The sequence below is a fragment of the Oncorhynchus clarkii genome, chromosome 16 (assembly GCF_045791955.1).
Source record: "Oncorhynchus clarkii lewisi isolate Uvic-CL-2024 chromosome 16, UVic_Ocla_1.0, whole genome shotgun sequence".
Taxonomy (NCBI): domain Eukaryota; kingdom Metazoa; phylum Chordata; class Actinopteri; order Salmoniformes; family Salmonidae; genus Oncorhynchus; species Oncorhynchus clarkii.
Window position 1 is genome coordinate 10,062,414 of NC_092162.1, and position 17,416 is coordinate 10,079,829.

Consider the following 17,416-nt stretch of genomic DNA (forward strand, 5'->3'; position numbering starts at 1 on the left):
AATAATCATTAGAAATCATTAGAGGAATCATATGGACAAAAACTAAACAAACCAAAAATACCCTGTGGATTCACAGGACCCAGGACCTTTCCCAGGATGTAGGACCCTTCCCAGGACCCAGGACCCTTCCCAGGACCCAGGACCCTCAACGTCTTGCGGGTTTATTTTATTTGTATTTATTTTTTTACCCCTTTTCTCCCCAAATTTTAGGTTATCCAATTGGTAGTTACAATCTTGTCCCATCGCTGCAATTCCCCTATGGACTCAGAAGAGGCGAAAATTGAGAGCCATGCGTCCTCCGAAGAACGACCCTGCCAAGCCGCACTGCTTTTTGACACACTGCTCGCTTATCTGGAAGCCAGCCAAACCTATGTGTTGGAGGAAACACTGTACAACTGGGGATCGTGTCAGCATGCGCCCGGCCCGCCACAGGAGTCGCTAGAGCGTGATGGGACAAGGAAATTCCGGGCAGCCTCCCCTAACCCTGACAACGCTGGGCCAATTGTGCGTTGCCTCATGGGTCTCGCCGGTCACGGCCAACTGCAACACAGCCCGGGATCGAATCCGGATGTGCAGAGACGCCTCAAGCACGGCAGTGCCTTATACCGCTGTGCCACTAGGGAGGCCTTGCAGTTGGGTAACAGTAGACACAGAATATCTCCATGCCCCTAGACATGATAAAAAATCTATTTTTAAATACATCCTGAGGAATTTGTCAAACCAAACCCTTATATAAAACGTTAAATGCTACCATTTTATCCGTCCAAATTCAAAGACAACAATTGAAAAGGTAAAATAATATCCATTAAAACAATACCGACCAAATCCTCCCAGTCTCCCTGCAGTCCTAGTTATAAAAACAACAGTGCATGATCAACAAATTCAGCATTATCTAACCCTAACTCCATTTCTTACCCATTAAATCTCACTCCATTATCTCACCCTAGCTCCGTTTCTTACTCAGTAAATTTCACTTCATTATCTCACCCTTGCTCCGTTTCCTACCCAGTAAATTTCACTTCCTTATCTCAACCTAGCTCGCTTTCGTACCCAGTAAATTTCACTTCCTTATCTCAACCTAGCTCCCTTTCTTACCCAGTAAATGTCACTTCCTTATCTCACCCTTGCTCCATTTCTTACCCTTTAAATCTCACTTCCTTATCTCACCCTTATCTCACCCTTGCTCCATTTCTTACTTCCTTATCTCACCCTAGCTCCCTTTCTTTACCCAGTAAATTTCACTTCTTTCAAGTCTCCTTCTTTATCAGCTACTATCAGCACCTCTCTGGCGGAGACCGGCAAGAGAGGGACGTAAAACGTCTCCTCCCCTCCCTGGCTCAGGAGGATCATGACTAGCTTATTAGCGGTGCCAGCTGCTGCTGGGTGGTTAGTGGTACAGGAAGGCCTGTGAGGATAGAGGAGCTGACATTATATTGAACATAAAGCATTTGTCCCTGACAAACACACAGCACCGTCTGACAGTCAACACCTGTAATAATGTGTACATGGTCACCTGCAGGTGGAATAAAAAGCATGAAAATGCTTAATTATGCACGCACACAAACACACCTCACATGTACTTGTATACACATAGAGCTGGGTGATATTGACTAAAATTAATATCGCAAGATATTGAATTTTTTTTTTGCAATAACAATAAATTATAATACATTATTTTGTGTTGAGGTGCTAAAGCTGGGAGATATGGACAAGAAGTCATATTGTGATAAATGCAACTATTTTGCCCGATAACAATAAATACAACGATAATCTCTTTTTTATGGACAGTTACTTTACATTAGCGGCAGCGATCTAGCCAACTATTTTTCAGTGCAACGAAAGACACCTGAGATGGTAGCCTATGATTCAAAAAGTAAGCTATTTCATTCAACATATCCAGCGAACGCATTACTGACATGTTGATGTGCAACCTGTCAAAATAAGAACCAGAATTATCCAATTGAATTTGTGCTCTTCAGAGAATTTGCCGACATCTTTGTGCATGTCAGCTGTATTATTCACAACCTGAGGAAGTGAGAACTGAAAAGACTCTGATTCATCTATCCGTAAGTGCAGGCTAATGTCCTACAGAAACCTTCCAGTGCTAGTCCTAGGCTACTTGATGAGGTCTAATGACTGCAAATGGTGTATTCTGCTCCTCTCCGCGGCCGAATCAAAACCATACTCCAGACTCTCCTCTCCGCGGGCGAATCAAAACCATACTCCAGACTCTCCTCTCCTCTCCGAATCAAAACCATATGACAGTCTAATCTGGTTGTAAATTGGTGCCATGAACTCAACATTAAGTGAGAAATAAATGATATACTCACAGAAAGCTGTGACTCTCCTCTCTGTAACTAGAACAACGGAAGTTGCTTTATAAACTGTCTTTTTCCCGCAATTACATTTTGAGCAACTGTCATGTGCTTGTGCTCCTCAGACGGAATCACTTCCTCCGTGCGCACAGTGAGAGGGAGTGAGAGAGGCTCGCTCATACAGCAGCTGACAGTGAAATGGGAACAAGCAGATACTTTCACATAATAGTAGGAATCAACATAATGCATAGGCTATTACTGTTGACCAAATAATGGTTTTAGAACAATCTACAGGAACGCTGTGTAGCAAAATCACCGAAAATTACCGACATGCACAAAATGCTTGGGTAAAAGGAAGGTAATGGCAGTGTGGGTAGTTGTTGCTTTATCATCCCAGCTCTGCACTCATTTAAAAGAACACATCTGCATGCAACACAACACACACACACCTGCAGCGTCATCAAAAGCCCTCAACAGCTCAGCAGAAGAAAAATACAATCTTGGAAAATAATTGTTGTGATGGGTACACATAGAAGGAAATGAACGAGGTAGAAAGAAAGGCCCTTGTAAACCTGCCAGTCAATCAGCGACAAAACAACATCAGCTAGACGACAAGGGCAACAAAAGTCTTGTAAGAATTAAAAACAGCGCCACTGGCAAGGTAGTCGAGTTATGAAAACAGAAAAAATGCAATGTTCTTCACACTTCACACTGGGGAGAAAAAGCTATAGTTCAAGCTTATAGAAAATAAACATCAGTCTTAACTGTATACAGTACAGTATAGGGATTCTTACCTGGTACGAAGCTCCCCTGAACCACCTCCTTGTATGCCCACCATCCATCATGTATTTTAGGTGCATTTGGCTGAGCTGTCGGAGAGGCAGGAAACAGACAACAATCAGTTGAACGTTCATTTGAGACAAGAGAGACAATATTCGCTCCCGGTGTTCACGTCACCGACTCCTTCGAGGAGATGTTCCGTTATGATCCCCTTCCTTTCTAGCCAACCTTGCTAACCTTCTCAGCTAGAGGCCTCCCTGAAGACATGCTGAGAACAAACACATCCTCAGGTTATAAATCCTACACATACACACTCACACTCACACATACACACGCACACCATGGACGGTATTCCAGGGCGCGTTCTCAGAGCATGCGCAGATAAACTGGCAGGCATATCCAAGGTCATTTTCAACCTCTCCTTGTCCCAGTCTGTAATCCCCGCGTCTTAAAATGACTATCATCATTCCTGTTCCTAAGAACTCTAAGGTTTCATGCCACAATGACTATCACCCTGTAGCTCTCACATCTGTAATCATGAAGTGCTTTGAAAGGATGGTTATGGCAAACATCAACTCTGTCATCCCAGACACCCTAGACCCACTCCAATGTGCATACCGCCCCAGCAGATCCATAGACAACGAAATGTCAATTGAACTGCACATTGCCCTCAACCACCTAGATAAGAGGAATAGCTATATTACCAGTCAACATGTTGGACACACCAACTCTCTTTCTCATACTTTTCTTTATTTTTCACTATTTTCTACATGTAGGATAATAGTGCAGACATCAAAACTATGAAATAACACACATGGAATCATGTAGTAACCAAAAAAGTGTTAAACAAATCAAAATATATTTTATAATTAAAATTCTTCAAAGTAGCCACCCTTTGCCTTGATGACAGCTTTGCACACTCTTGGCATTCTTTCAACCAGGTTCATGAGGTAGTCACCTGGAATGCATTTCAAATAACAGGTGTGCCATGTTATTTGTGGAATTTCCTTCTTAATGTGTTTGTCCCAATCAGTTGTGTTGTGACAAGGTAGGGTTGGTATACAGAAGATAGCTCTATTTGGTAAAATACCAAGTCCATATTATGGCAAGAACAGCTAAAAAAAATCAAAGAGAAACATTACTTAAAGACAAGATCAGTCAATCAGGAACATTTCAAGAACTTTGAAAGTTTCTTCAAGTGCTGTTGCGAAAACCATCAAGCGCTATGATGAAACTGGCTCTCATGAGGACCGCCACAGGAATGGAAGACCCAGAGTTACCTCTGCTGCAGAGGATTAGTTCATTAGAGTTACCAGCCTCAGATTGCAGTCCAAATACAGTGCCTTGCGAAAGTATTCGGCCCCCTTGAACTTTGCGACCTTTTGCCACATTTCAGACTTCAAACATAAAGATATAAAACTGTATTTTTTTGTGAAGAATCAACAACAAGTGGGACACAATCATGAAGTGGAACGACATTTATTGGATATTTCAAACTTTTTTAACAAATCAAAAACTGAAAAATTGGGCGTGCAAAATTATTCAGCCCCTTTACTTTCAGTGCAGCAAACTCTCTCCAGAAGTTCAGTGAGGATCTCTGAATGATCCAATGTTGACCTAAATGACTAATGATGATAAATACAATCCACCTGTGTGTAATCAAGTCTCCGTATAAATGCACCTGCACTGTGATAGTCTCAGAGGTCCGTCAAAAGCGCAGAGAGCATCATGAAGAACAAGGAACACACCAGGCAGGTCCGAGATACTGTTGTGAAGAAGTTTAAAGCCGGATTTGGATACAAAAAGATTTCCCAAGCTTTAAACATCCCAAGGAGCACTGTGCAAGCGATAATATTGAAATGGAAGGAGTATCAGACCACTGCAAATCTACCAAGACCTGGCCGTCCCTCTAAACTTTCAGCTCATACAAGGAGAAGACTGATCAGAGATGCAGCCAAGAGGCCCATGATCACTCTGGATGAACTGCAGAGATCTACAGCTGAGGTGGGAGAGAGTTGTCCATAGGACAACAATCAGTTGTATATTGCACAAATCTGGCCTTTATGGAAGAGTGGCAAGAAGAAAGCCATTTCTTAAAGATAGCCATAAAAAGTGTCGTTTAAATGTTGCCACAAGCCACCTGGGAGACACACCAAACATGTGGAAGAAGGTGCTCTGGTCAGATGAAACCAAAATGGAACTTTTGGCAACAATGCAAAACGTTATGTTTGGTGTAAAAGCAACACAGCTCATCACACTGAACACACCATCCCCACTGTCAAACATGGTGGTGGCAGCATCATGGTTTGGGCCTGCTTTTCTTCAGCAGGGACAGGGAAGATGGTTAAAATTGATGGGAAGATGGATGGAGCCAAATACAGGGCCATTCTGGAAGAAAACCTGATGGAGTCTGCAAAAGACCTGAGACTGGGACGGAGATTTGTCTTCCAACAAGACAATGATCCAAAACATAAAGCAAAATCTACAATGGAATGGTTCAAAAATAAACATATCCAGATGTTAGAATGGCCAAGTCAAAGTCCAGACCTGAATCCAATCGAGAATCTGTGGAAAGAACTGAAAACTGCTGTTCACAAATGCTCTCCATCCAACCTCACTGAGCTCGAGCTGTTTTGCAAGGAGGAATGGGAAACAAATGTCAGTCTCTCGATGTGCCAAGCGACTTACAGCTGTAATCGCAGCAAAAGGTGGCGCTACAAAGTATTAACTTAAGGGGGCTGAATAATTTTGCACGCCCAATTTTTCAGTTTTTGATTTGTTAAAAAAGTTTGAAATATCCAATAAATGTCGTTCCACTTCATGATTGTGTCCCACTTGTTGTTGATTCTTCACAAAAAAATACAGTTTTATATCTTTATGTTTGAAGCCTGAAATGTGGCAAAAGGTCGCAAAGTTCAAGGGGGCCGAATACTTTCGCAAGGCACTGTAAATGCTTCACAGATTTCAAGTAACAGACACATCTCAACATCAACTGTTCACAGGAGACTGGTTGAATGGTCGAATTGCTGCAAAAAAAACATTACTAAAGGACATCAATAAGAAGAAGAGACTTGCTTGTGCCAAGAAACACGAGTAGAAATCTGTCCTTTGGTCTGATGAGTCCAAATGACATTTTTGGTTCCAACCGCTGTGAATTTGTGAGATGCAGAGTAGGTGAACAGATGATCTCCCCAAGTGTGGTTCCCACCGTGAAGCATGGAGGAGCAGGTGTGATGGTGTGGGGGTGCTTTGCTGGTGAAACTGTCTGTGATTTATTTAGAATGCAAGGTACACTTAACCAGCATGGCCACCACAGTATTCTGCAGGAATACGCCATCCCATCTGCTTTGAGCTTTGTGGGACTTTCATTTGTTTTTCAACAGGACAATGACCCAACACACCTCCAGGCTGTGTAAGGGCTATTTGACCAAGAAGGAGAGTGTGGAGGGCTGCGTCAGATGACCTGGCCTCCACAATCACCAGATCTCAACCCAATTGAGATGGTTTGGGATGAGTTGGACCGCAAAGTGAAGGAAATGCAGCCAACAAGTGCTCAGCATATGTGGGAACTCCTTCAAGACTGCTGGAAAAGCTTTCCAGGTGAAGCTGGTTGAGAGAATGGCAAGTGTGCAAAGCTGTCATTAAGGCAAAGGGTGGCTACTTTGAATCCTTTTTAATTTACAACATGATTCCAAATATGTTATTTCAAAGTTTAGATGTCTTCGCTATTATTCTACAATGTAGAAAATAGTAAAAAAAATAAAGAAAAACCCTTGAATGAGTAAGTGTGCCAAACGTTTGACTGGTGCCGTATGTGAGAATGTTGTAATAGACTACAGCTTGCGTTCAACACCATTGTCCCTTCAAGCTCGTCACCAAGCCTAGGACCACGAGACTGAACACCTCCCTCTGCAGCTGGATCCTGGACTTCCTGACGGGCCAACCCCAAGTGGTGAGGGTTGGCAACATCGCATCAACCACGCTGATCCTCAACACAGGGCCCCCTCAGGGGTGCGTGATCAGTCCCCTCCGATACTCCCTGTTCACCCTTGACAGCATGGCTATGCACAACTCCAACACCATCATCAAGTTTGCTGATGACACAATGGTGGTAGGTCTGATCACCGGTGACACTGAGACTGCCTACAAGGAGGAGGTCAGTGACCTGGCACTATGGTTCCTGGGACAACAACCTCTCCCTCAACACCAGTAAGACCAAAGAGCTGATGGTGGACTACAAGAAACGGGGAGCGAGCACACCCCATCCACATCGACAGGGCTGCAGTGGAATGAGTCGAGAGCTTCAAGTTCCTCTATGTCCAAATGACTAAGGACTTAAAATGGTCCACTCAAGAAGGCGCGACAGTGCCTCTTCCCCCTCAGGAGGTTGAAAAGGTTTGGCATTGGACTTCAAATCCTCCAAAAGATCTATAGCTGTACCGGTGAAAGCATCTTGACTGGATGCATCACGGCTTGGTATGGCAACAGCACCGCCCTCGATCGAATGGCGCTACAAAGGCTTGTGAGGACAGCCCATTACATCACTGGGGCTGAGGTCCCTGTCATCCAGCGCCTCTATATCAGGTGGTGTGAAAGGAAGGCCAGTGGTACCGGTGCATCAAGTCTGACACCAACAGCCTCCCCAAACCATAAGACTGTTAAATAGTTAACAGAATGGCTACATGGACTATCTGTGTTGACCCTTTTATTTTATTTTTCATGGAGAATCATATCATCAAAATGTATGCTGCTGCTACTCTATTTATCTTATATCCCGATGCCTAGTCATTTTACCCCATTTTACCCCTTTACCTCTATATTCCAGTATCCCTATCCCCTTAACCCTTGATATTGATTACTGGTTTGGAGCTTGCAAGAAAGGCAGTTCACTGTACTTGTGCACATGACACTGAAACTTGAAACCACTTCATGTCTCTTTTGGTCATACATTTGGTCATGTTGTGTGAACTGCAGTACAAATCCCAGATTAGAGAAGGGCTATACTCTATAATTGAGATGATTAGGTAAAGGTTTTGCTACAAAGGGAGGGTTGGGACCCAGAATTACCAAGGCGAGCTTGGGGGATATTGCTTTTTACACCTCAACTTGTTTTGTTCATTCGCTGGGGGGGGGGGGGGGGGGGGGGGTCTAGAGGCTGCCTCTGCTTAATGGAAGTAGGTGGAGGGGGTGGTTCTTACCCCCCCCCCCCCCCCCCCCAACGAAGAGTAGTCTGGCTAGAATAACGCAGGAGAGTGGTTAAATTTCCCAGAGGGGATAGGGGGTGGAGGGGGTGGATACTGGAGTCCAGAATACCTATTTTCTCCCAGGCAATCGACTTGACAATCAACAACAACCACGCCTGGCAGAAAGTCTGAAGTTTTACCTCCCTGTGGGTGTTGAACAGCATCCCAAACCTGGATCTTAGCCATCCTGACTGGCTGCTGACTGGTTTCTCCAAATGATAGATTGCTTTTCCCTTCCGATGTAAAATGAAGCTGAAGTAAACACTGACCTTGATGCCAGAGTGTCTGAGTCACTGAGACACAATTGCAGTGCTAAAAGTTTAAAATGTAAACGTTATAGTAAACAATTGTTGAACAATGTGGCTATCCGGCTCGAAGGACCAATCCTTCCAATCCTTCTATAGCTTTGCTTCTAATAACACTTTTGCAGTGAATTCAACGTGTAAGGTGTAAATAAGATGCTCTTGCCATGGGTGAATGTAGATTTAATTTCTTACCCGTAAGAGATACCCAAGTGCGCACACATTTGTTTTTGAATACCACAAAAATGACAGTGTAGCCTACTCTGCTAACACCGACAAACAGATCAATAAAAACAATGTTGTCTGATCCATATAATTGGCCGACGAAAAGGGGAGACAGAAAAACAATATGACGTCCATCTAACATGGAGGAGGACATTTTTGACCAAAATAAAATACAAAATTGGCCCCCAATGATAAAGACAGTGAGTATGTACAGGCAATTGTATTTTAAATATTGCGATATGCCTGGCTGGGTCAGTGTGCGCTGCCATGCGATTTAAAACAATCCACAGCTTTTCTTAAAGACGCTAACAATCCTCTGTGGCCAAATCATGCTTTCTGGTGTAGTAGCCTATTTTGAATTATATTATTTATTTATGTGTAGACAAGAATAAGCGAATTAGGCTGTTTTACCGGTACGGCGTATCCCACTATTTATTTTGCATGGACGCCGTACCGGAACATACTGGCTTACTTTCACCCCTGGCTCCAGAACAATCCTATATGTGTCTCATCAGGAAGTACCACCAGGGAGTGAGTGAGTGAGTGAGTGTGTGTGTGTGTGTGTGTGTGTGTGTGTGTGTGTGTGTGTGTGTGTGTGTGTGTGTGTGTGTGTGTGTGTGTGTGTGTGTGTGTTTCTGTGTGTGTGTGTGTGTGTGTGTGTGTGTGTGTGTGTGTGTGTGTGTGTGTGTGTGTGTGTGTGTGTGTGTGTGTGTGTGTGTGTGTGTGTGTGTGTGCATTCTCCAAAAAGGTTCTATAGAGCACCAAAAAAAGGCTTCCGCTTTGGTTACATCCCTTTTTGGGGGATATAGAACACTGTTTTATGGTTCTTTATAGAACATTTTTGGAGAATGGTTCTATAAAGAGCCTTTCTCAAATCGGTCAATCCATTTGAAGAAGCATACAGTTTTTTTTCTTCTGGTCAGCCATATTATATTGCTAAAATTCCGTGTTATTGTTGTGTTAATTGACAAGTTGAATCTAGTGAACTATCTCTGGAACAGCTGGGGGTTCCTGAGGAGAGAACTGAGAAGCACTGACTGATTTAGTCAACCGTTCTGAATTGACAGAAGGCCCACATCTGCACACAACAGAGATGATAAAGATGCTGGAATCTTATGATTTGTCTTTTGATAAGCTACTTTTCAAAGAGCAGAAGGGCATTAATCTTGGGCCAGACACTCTTTGCTTAGTGAACATGTTTTCTGCAGAATCAATTCTGTTTAGCGGAACTGGGTTTGTGAATGGAACCACTTGTCATAATATTTTTCTCTGCTTTTGTCATGTCTAATGGGACTAAAAGCTTGTTAATTATTCTGAGGCAGACAGTGATAATGTCAAACATTCTAGAATGATTGGCTGCCAGAAAGAGAGAGAGAGCGAGGACAGAGAGAGAGAGCGAGGACAGAGAGAGAGAGAGAGAGAGAGATAGAGAGAGGGGGAGAGAGAGAAAGCGAGGACAGAGAGAGACAGAGAGAGAGAGAGAGAGATAGAGAGAGGGGGAAAGAGAGAAAGCGAGGACAGAGAGAGACAGAGAGAGAGAGAGGACAGAGAGAGAGAGACTGAGAGAGAGAGATAGAGAGAGAGAGACAGAGAGAGAGAGGGAGGGAGAGAGACAGAGAAAGAGAGAGAGGGAGAGAGAGAGAGAGCGAGAGAGAGCAGGACTGCAGAAAAGTTATGTTACATTTCCCACACCGCTTGGCTGTGGCCCAGAAACACACTTACTGACATAAGCAAAAAGGAAATGTCTCCAATCTATAAAAGGATATGCAGACGGGACTCAGAAAGGGAGAGGATGAGATGGACAGAGGGGGAGGGATGGGATGGGATGGAGGGAGGGATGGGAGGGAGGGAGGGATGGGAGGAAGGGGATGGGAGGAAGGGATGGAGGGATGCATACGGTAAAATGATAGATATCTTTCATCGTTAGCTAAGTGGTTTCCATACTCAGGAGTCCCTGTGTGTCCGGCCTACAGCAGCCTGGCCCAATCAAATTAAATCAAGCTTTATTTATACAGCATTTCAGACATGGAATGCAATCCAATGTGCTTTACAGGAAAAAACGAATAAAAAGCAATGACAATAAAAGCGTAAATATTTACTACACAACAAACATAAGATGAAAAACTAAAGAATGACTCAAACTGAACAACTAAAAACCACCTGAAGAAAAAGCAAAGCTAAAAGCTGTTTTCAGATGAAATATGTCCACAGTTTCTGCTTTCCTCAGGTTCTCTGACAGGTTATTCCAGAGGCTGAGGGCATAATAACTAAAGGCTGTCTCTCCATGACTCTTGGTCCCCCTCAGGTTCTCTGACAGGCTATTCCAGAGGCTGGGGTCATAATAACTAAAGGCTGGCTCTCCATGCCTCTTGGTCCCCCTCAGGTTCTCTGACAGGCTATTACAGAGACTGCGGGCATAATAACTAAAGGCTGCCTCTCCATGCCTCTTGGTCCCCCTCAGGTTCTCTGACAGGCTATTACAGAGGCTGGGGGCATAATAACTAAAGGCTGCCTCTCCATGCCTCTTGGTCTCCCTCAGGTTCTCTGACAGGCTATTCCAGAGGCTGGGGTCATAATAACTAAAGGCTGGCTCTCCATGCCTCTTGGTCCCCCTCAGGTTCTCTGACAGGCTATTACAGAGACTGCGGGCATAATAACTAAAGGCTGCCTCTCCATGCCTCTTGGTCCCCCTCAGGTTCTCTGACAGGCTATTACAGAGGCTGGGGGCATAATAACTAAAGGCTGCCTCTCCATGCCTCTTGGTCCCCCTCAGGTTCTCTGGCAGGCTATTACAGAGGCTGGGGGCATAATAACTAAAGGCTGCCTCTCCATGCCTCTTGGTCCCCCTCAAGTTCTCTGGCAGGTTATTCCAGAGGCCGAGGGCATAATAACTAAAGGCTGACTCTCCATGCCTCTTGGTCCTAGGCTTTGGGATGGTTAAAAGGCCAGTGCCAGAGGACCTGAGGGACCTACTGGGTACATAACTTAAAATCATGTCTGACATGTATTGGAGTGCACAATTGTGGATTGATTTAAAAACCAATAGAATATTTTTTTAATTAATTCTAAAACTCACAGGCAGCCAGTGCAGAGACCTTAAAACCGGTGTAATGCCTGTCCCCGTCTGGTCTTGGTCAGTACCCGTGCTGCAGCATTCTGTATGTTTTACAGTGCAGAGACCTTAAAACCGGTGTAATGTCTGTCCCCGTCTGGTCTTGGTCAGTACCCGTGCTGCAGCATTCTGTATGTTTTACAGTGCAGAGACCTTAAAACCGGTGTAATGTCTGTCCCCGTCTGGTCTTGGTCAGTACCCGTGCTGCAGCATTCTGTATGTTTTGCAGTTGACCAATGGCTTTCTTGGGTAGACCAGACAGGAGAGCATTACAGTAGTCAAGCATACTTGTAATAAAAGCATGGGTGAGTTTCTCTGTATCAGCCTGAGAGAGAAACGGCCACACCTTGGCAATGTCCCTCAGCTGGTAAAAAGTTATTTTGGTCACATTACTAATGTGTGATTCGAAACTTAGTTCAGAATCTAAAATAACACCTCGATTTACAAACATTTTTTTATATTTTTTACCTCGTTTCATCCTTATTGCCTGGGAATTAAAATGTATTGCCAGATTCTCTTTCAGTGCTTTGGCTCCAAGAACAAGTTCACTTGGTCATTTCTTGATTTTGCTATTTAAATAACTAATACATTCTAATAATTTATCAGTGGAGCTAAAATCCTCCGGTGACACAGAAATGTAAAGTTGTGTATTGTCTGCATAGCAGTGAAAATCAATGTTGTGCTTTCTGATAGCGCTGCCAAGGGGTAACATACTGTATATAAACTGAACAGTTTTGGACCCAAAATCGAACTTTGTGGAACACCGCGTGATGTGATTTTCTCTGACTTATGTTCACCAAGGGTGACAAACAACTCTCAACCAGTTAAATAGGTCCTAAACCAATATAGAACTGGACCCGGAGAGGCCAACCAACCTCTCCAGTGTGTCCAGAAGGACATCATGATCAACAGTGTCGAATGCAGCACTTAAATCTAAGAGTACAAGGACAGAGAGCTGTTTGGCATCTGTGTTGGCTCTAAGATAATTTAGCTCGTTAACTAAGGCTGTCTCTGTGCTGTGGTGGGCACGAAAACCAGATTGTAATTTTTCAAAAATGCAGTTGGTACTAAAAAATAATGTTTCTGTTTGAACACCAATTACTCCAGAATTTTGCTTAAGAATGAAAGGTTCAAGATTGGCCGAAAAATTGCTGAAGAATCTAGATTCCTTTTCTTCAGAAGGGGTTTCACCATAGCAGTGTTTAGTGCAGTGGGGAAAGTGCCTGTGAACAGGGAGTGATTAACAATACCTTGCACTTCTTCAGATATGCAATTAAACACTTTTTTTGAAGAAGGTGGTGGGGATGGGATCGAAAAGGCAGGTAGAAGGCTAAAGTCGTGATATCACTTCATGAGCATGTCTGTGTCAACCAGGGAAAATAAATCCATACTGCCTTTGCGTGGTAGGCTAGGGAACATACACTACTTATACACAAGTATGTGGACACCAGCTCGTCGAACATCTCAATCCAAAATCATGGGCATTAATATGGAGTTAATCCCCCTTTTGCTGCTATAACAGCCTCCACTCTTCTGGGAAGTCTTACCACAAGATGTTGGAACATTACTGCAGGGACTTGCTTCCATTCAGCCACAAGAGCATTAATGAGGTTGGGCGATTAGGCCTGGCTCGAAGTCAGCTTTCCAATTCATCCCAAAGTTGTTCGATGGGGTTGAGGTCAGGACTCTGTGCGGACTCTTCCACACCGCTTCGCTCTTCAGCACTCGGTGAACCCATTCTGTGAGCTTGTGTGGCCCACCACTTTGTGGCTGAGCCATTGTTGCTCCTAGACGTTTCCACTTCACAATAACAAACTGGCTTGTTGGAAAGGTGGCATCCTATGACAGTGCCATTCTACTGCTAATATTTGTCTATGGAGACTGCATGGCTGTATGCTAAATTTTCTACACCTGTCAGCAATGGGTGTGGCTGAAATAGCAGAATCCACCAATTTGAAGGGGTGTTCACATACTTTTGTATGTATAGTGTATCATCAAACTTCTCATCAGGTCTTGATTGACTGATACCCAGCCTAATGTTGGTTATATTATCTCTGAAATATGCTGCAAACTCATTACATTTAGATGTGGATAAAAGTTCAGATAGGTTTGCAGGGGAAGGATTTATCAGGCCATCAATGGTCGAGAAGAGCACTCCTCTGATTAATAGTGATCAAGTTAGAGAAATGAGCCCGTCTGGCATTTGTAATTGCTTTGTTATATATGCCAAGTTGCTCTCTCAGAATATCATAATGGACCTGCAACTTTGACTTTCTCCACTTCTGCTCTGCCTTTCTGCAATTTCTCTTTAATTGATTAGTTTCCCCACTCATCCAATGGGCTCTCCATTTGGATGTGTCCTTTTTCAACTTTATTGGAGCTATGGCATCAATGGTCGCCTCTCATTTGCTATTAAAGTTATCAACTAAATCCTCACAAGAGGAAGGCCGAATAGATGGTGGAGTGTTGTTCATACACTCAATAAAATCTGTAGCAACTTCAGAGGTAAGATAGTGTTTCTTAATAATGTGTTCAGTATTACCCTGTGCTATGAGCAACAAGATAGTAAAAAAAACACAGTGTTGATCAGATAAAGCAACATCAACAATAGAGGATATATCAATAGAAAGCCCCTTGGTAATAACCAGGTCCAGAGTACGGCCGCAGTTATGGGTGGGCCTAGTAGAAAGCCCCTTGGTAATAACCAGCCCTAGAGTATGGCCACGGTTATGGGTGGGCCCAGTAACATGTTGGATGAAGTCCATAGATCTCAAAAGATTAATACATTCAATGGTCTTGGAGTCAGTCTCTTTGTCAACATGAATATTAAAATCGCCCAACACAATAATTGTAACATAGTTATCAAGTACACTAGAAAATAGTTCAGATAAATCAGTAATGAAACTGGGACAGTGCTTTGGTGGCCAGCACTGGTGGATGACATTTGAACAGTATAGCATGATGCTCAAAAGACCAAAAGTCGCCAAATTAAATACTCTTACAGTTGAGAGCATTGGTAAAAATAGAGTCTGTCACCCCACCCTTTTTCCATTTTCTGATAGAGCATGAAAAGCTGTAGTCCAGAGGGGAGGCTTCAATAAGAGCAGCACTAAAGTATGATGACAGCCATGTTTCAGTGAGAAACATAAAATCAACTTTGCACTCAGGAATTGAGGTCAATCACAAGAATATTTTACTTGTGATAGCTCTAACATTTAAAAGCGCCATATTCAATGAGTGTGGGCCACTCTGCCCATGGGACATGTGCTGCGAGGTAACCAATGGAATAACAACCAAATGACTAATGTTACAACCACGTTTTCTGACATTCTCCAATCTATCCTAATGGTAGGCGATAACAGTTTGTATAAACTCACTAGAAGGTGGAGTTAAAGGAACATACATTAGGTTACTCACAATAACCATAGTACCATTTCTACAGGAGTTGATAAGGTTTTCAAGTCCTCTGTTGCTTATTCTGACAGGGAGAACTGGAGCACTACCAGAACCTGTCTGTCAGTTTCTAAAACAGTTTGCGATGTTGCTGGAAATAATCCTGGATCCCCTGTAGTTAGGATGAATCCCATCTCTTTTCAAAAGTACTGGTTGCTCCCACAGCAAATCAAAGTTGTCACAAAAAGAGACATTCCCGTCGTTGCAAAGTTTATTCAGGTGCTCGTTCCGTGCAAAGAGTCGGCTGAAAAGTTCCGCACCCCTTCGTTAGCATGGGAGGGGGCCAGAGATCCTTATTCTCCTCCATGTGCTAGCGAGGGTGTTTAAAAAAAGGTTGTTAAAACACTCTCTAAAACATGAGTGACGTTGGTGTCAGTATCGGAGTAGTTGGCCAGAACTGTTGGCAGGAGAAAGTTGATGTCATGGACATGGGCTCCTGGGTGACAGTGGATCAGACACAGTCTCTCACCATCGAGCTGCCCACAATGATGGTGGTCGTGAACTGCGGTGGCAGTGGGGGAGGGTGCCACTGGCCGGCTGCCGTCTGTTTGTATAAAACCAGGAACCATGCTGACTCCCAGGGCCGGTAGGCCTGTCTCAAGTGGGGCAAAGCTGTTTGATAGCTGGATAGAATCTTCACAGATAGATGAAGGGTGGCCAGACCGCCTCACCGATCTCCTCCGCCTTGCGAATGTCCAGTCTCCCATGGGCCGTGGAGTTGAGCTTAATATCTGTCCATTGGATTTGGACAGATCAACGCCGCCCAACTCATCGGCATCTTTGCTTACATGAGGAATTTAAAACTGAGATTCGGGTTTTCCTGGGTTACAGCAAGTGACCCTCCTGTGAGGATCCACAGATCAGGTTACAATGTATCAGCATCTACAGAGCCCTCACACCCGCAGAGGGGAGGAGGGATTGGTGTGGGGGTTTTATGACACCTCACATCAGTTGTACATTTTAGGCAGCAGATGACTCCTTTTGGTCTCTAGTATTGGTGAATGGAATTCCTTTGTTATAGGTCCAAAAGTGAACACTGGAACAATATATTTCAACATCCGAATGTGGGGAATGATGAGGGATGGTCTATAGGACATTAATGTCTTATTTTGTGATGTCATTAAAAATGGTATAAAAGTGATATAATATTGTAACTTGAAGAGCTTTCATACTGTGTATATCAGGTTTACATCCTTTACGCTGTGTAGGAAATATTGAGGATGAAGAGAATACTTTTGTTAATATAGGAATGTGATTTTAGTTTTCCAACGAGATTAAAGTTTTGGATGTTTTGCCACGTAACTAGCCACGCCCGAGGGAGCTCAGAGAGCGTGTCAGTATGACGGAAACGCCACTTTTTACCCAAGTGTATGAAAGACTGAGTTCAGAATTAACATATCAGACGAGAAGGATTCAAGCTGCACCTAGGTCTCCATCGATCACGACCCTGGAAATCAACACGAGTTGAAGAAGACAAAGTAGCCTTTCTAACAATCAATGTTACGGTTGAGAAGCTCTTCTAAGTACTGTATCTAAGAAAGTGAATTTAAGTAGCATCATCCGGTTATTCTCTTCATATCATCGTCGACCACACTGCTCTCATCACAACTCAGAAGACCACTCTTCCAGAACGAGTGAAAGTAAACACAGACAACTAAGGCGAAGGACATTGTGACCTCTTGTGGACAATCAGAGCCTTACACGTACGAACTAAGGAGAAGGCCCAGTAGGACTCTTTTCACAAAGCGGAACCCTTTTCATGAAGTCCTGGGTGCAACAGAGATACACCACCAAGACCTTCAAAATGTACAGTTGAAGTCGGAAGTTTACATACACCTTGGCCAAATATATATAAACTCAGTTTTTCCCAATACCTGACATTTAATCCTAGTGAAAATTCCAGGTATTAGGTCAATTAGGATTACCACTTTATTTTAAGACTGTGAAATGTGAGAATAATACTAGAGAGAATGATTCATTTCAGCT

General features: G+C 43.5%; 1 protein-coding gene across 3 annotated transcripts in view; it reads right to left on the minus strand.

Moving 5' to 3' along the window:
* LOC139367443 (carbonic anhydrase-related protein 10) overlaps nucleotides 1-17,416 on the minus strand; it is a 316,705-nt gene that overhangs the window by 285,091 nt on the left and 14,198 nt on the right. For all 3 annotated transcript variants that reach the window (XM_071105649.1, XM_071105648.1, XM_071105650.1), the window contains one exon: nucleotides 3,110-3,184. In XM_071105649.1, the coding sequence (XP_070961750.1) occupies nucleotides 3,110-3,184 (75 nt within the window). The remainder of the gene's footprint in view (nucleotides 1-3,109; nucleotides 3,185-17,416) is intronic.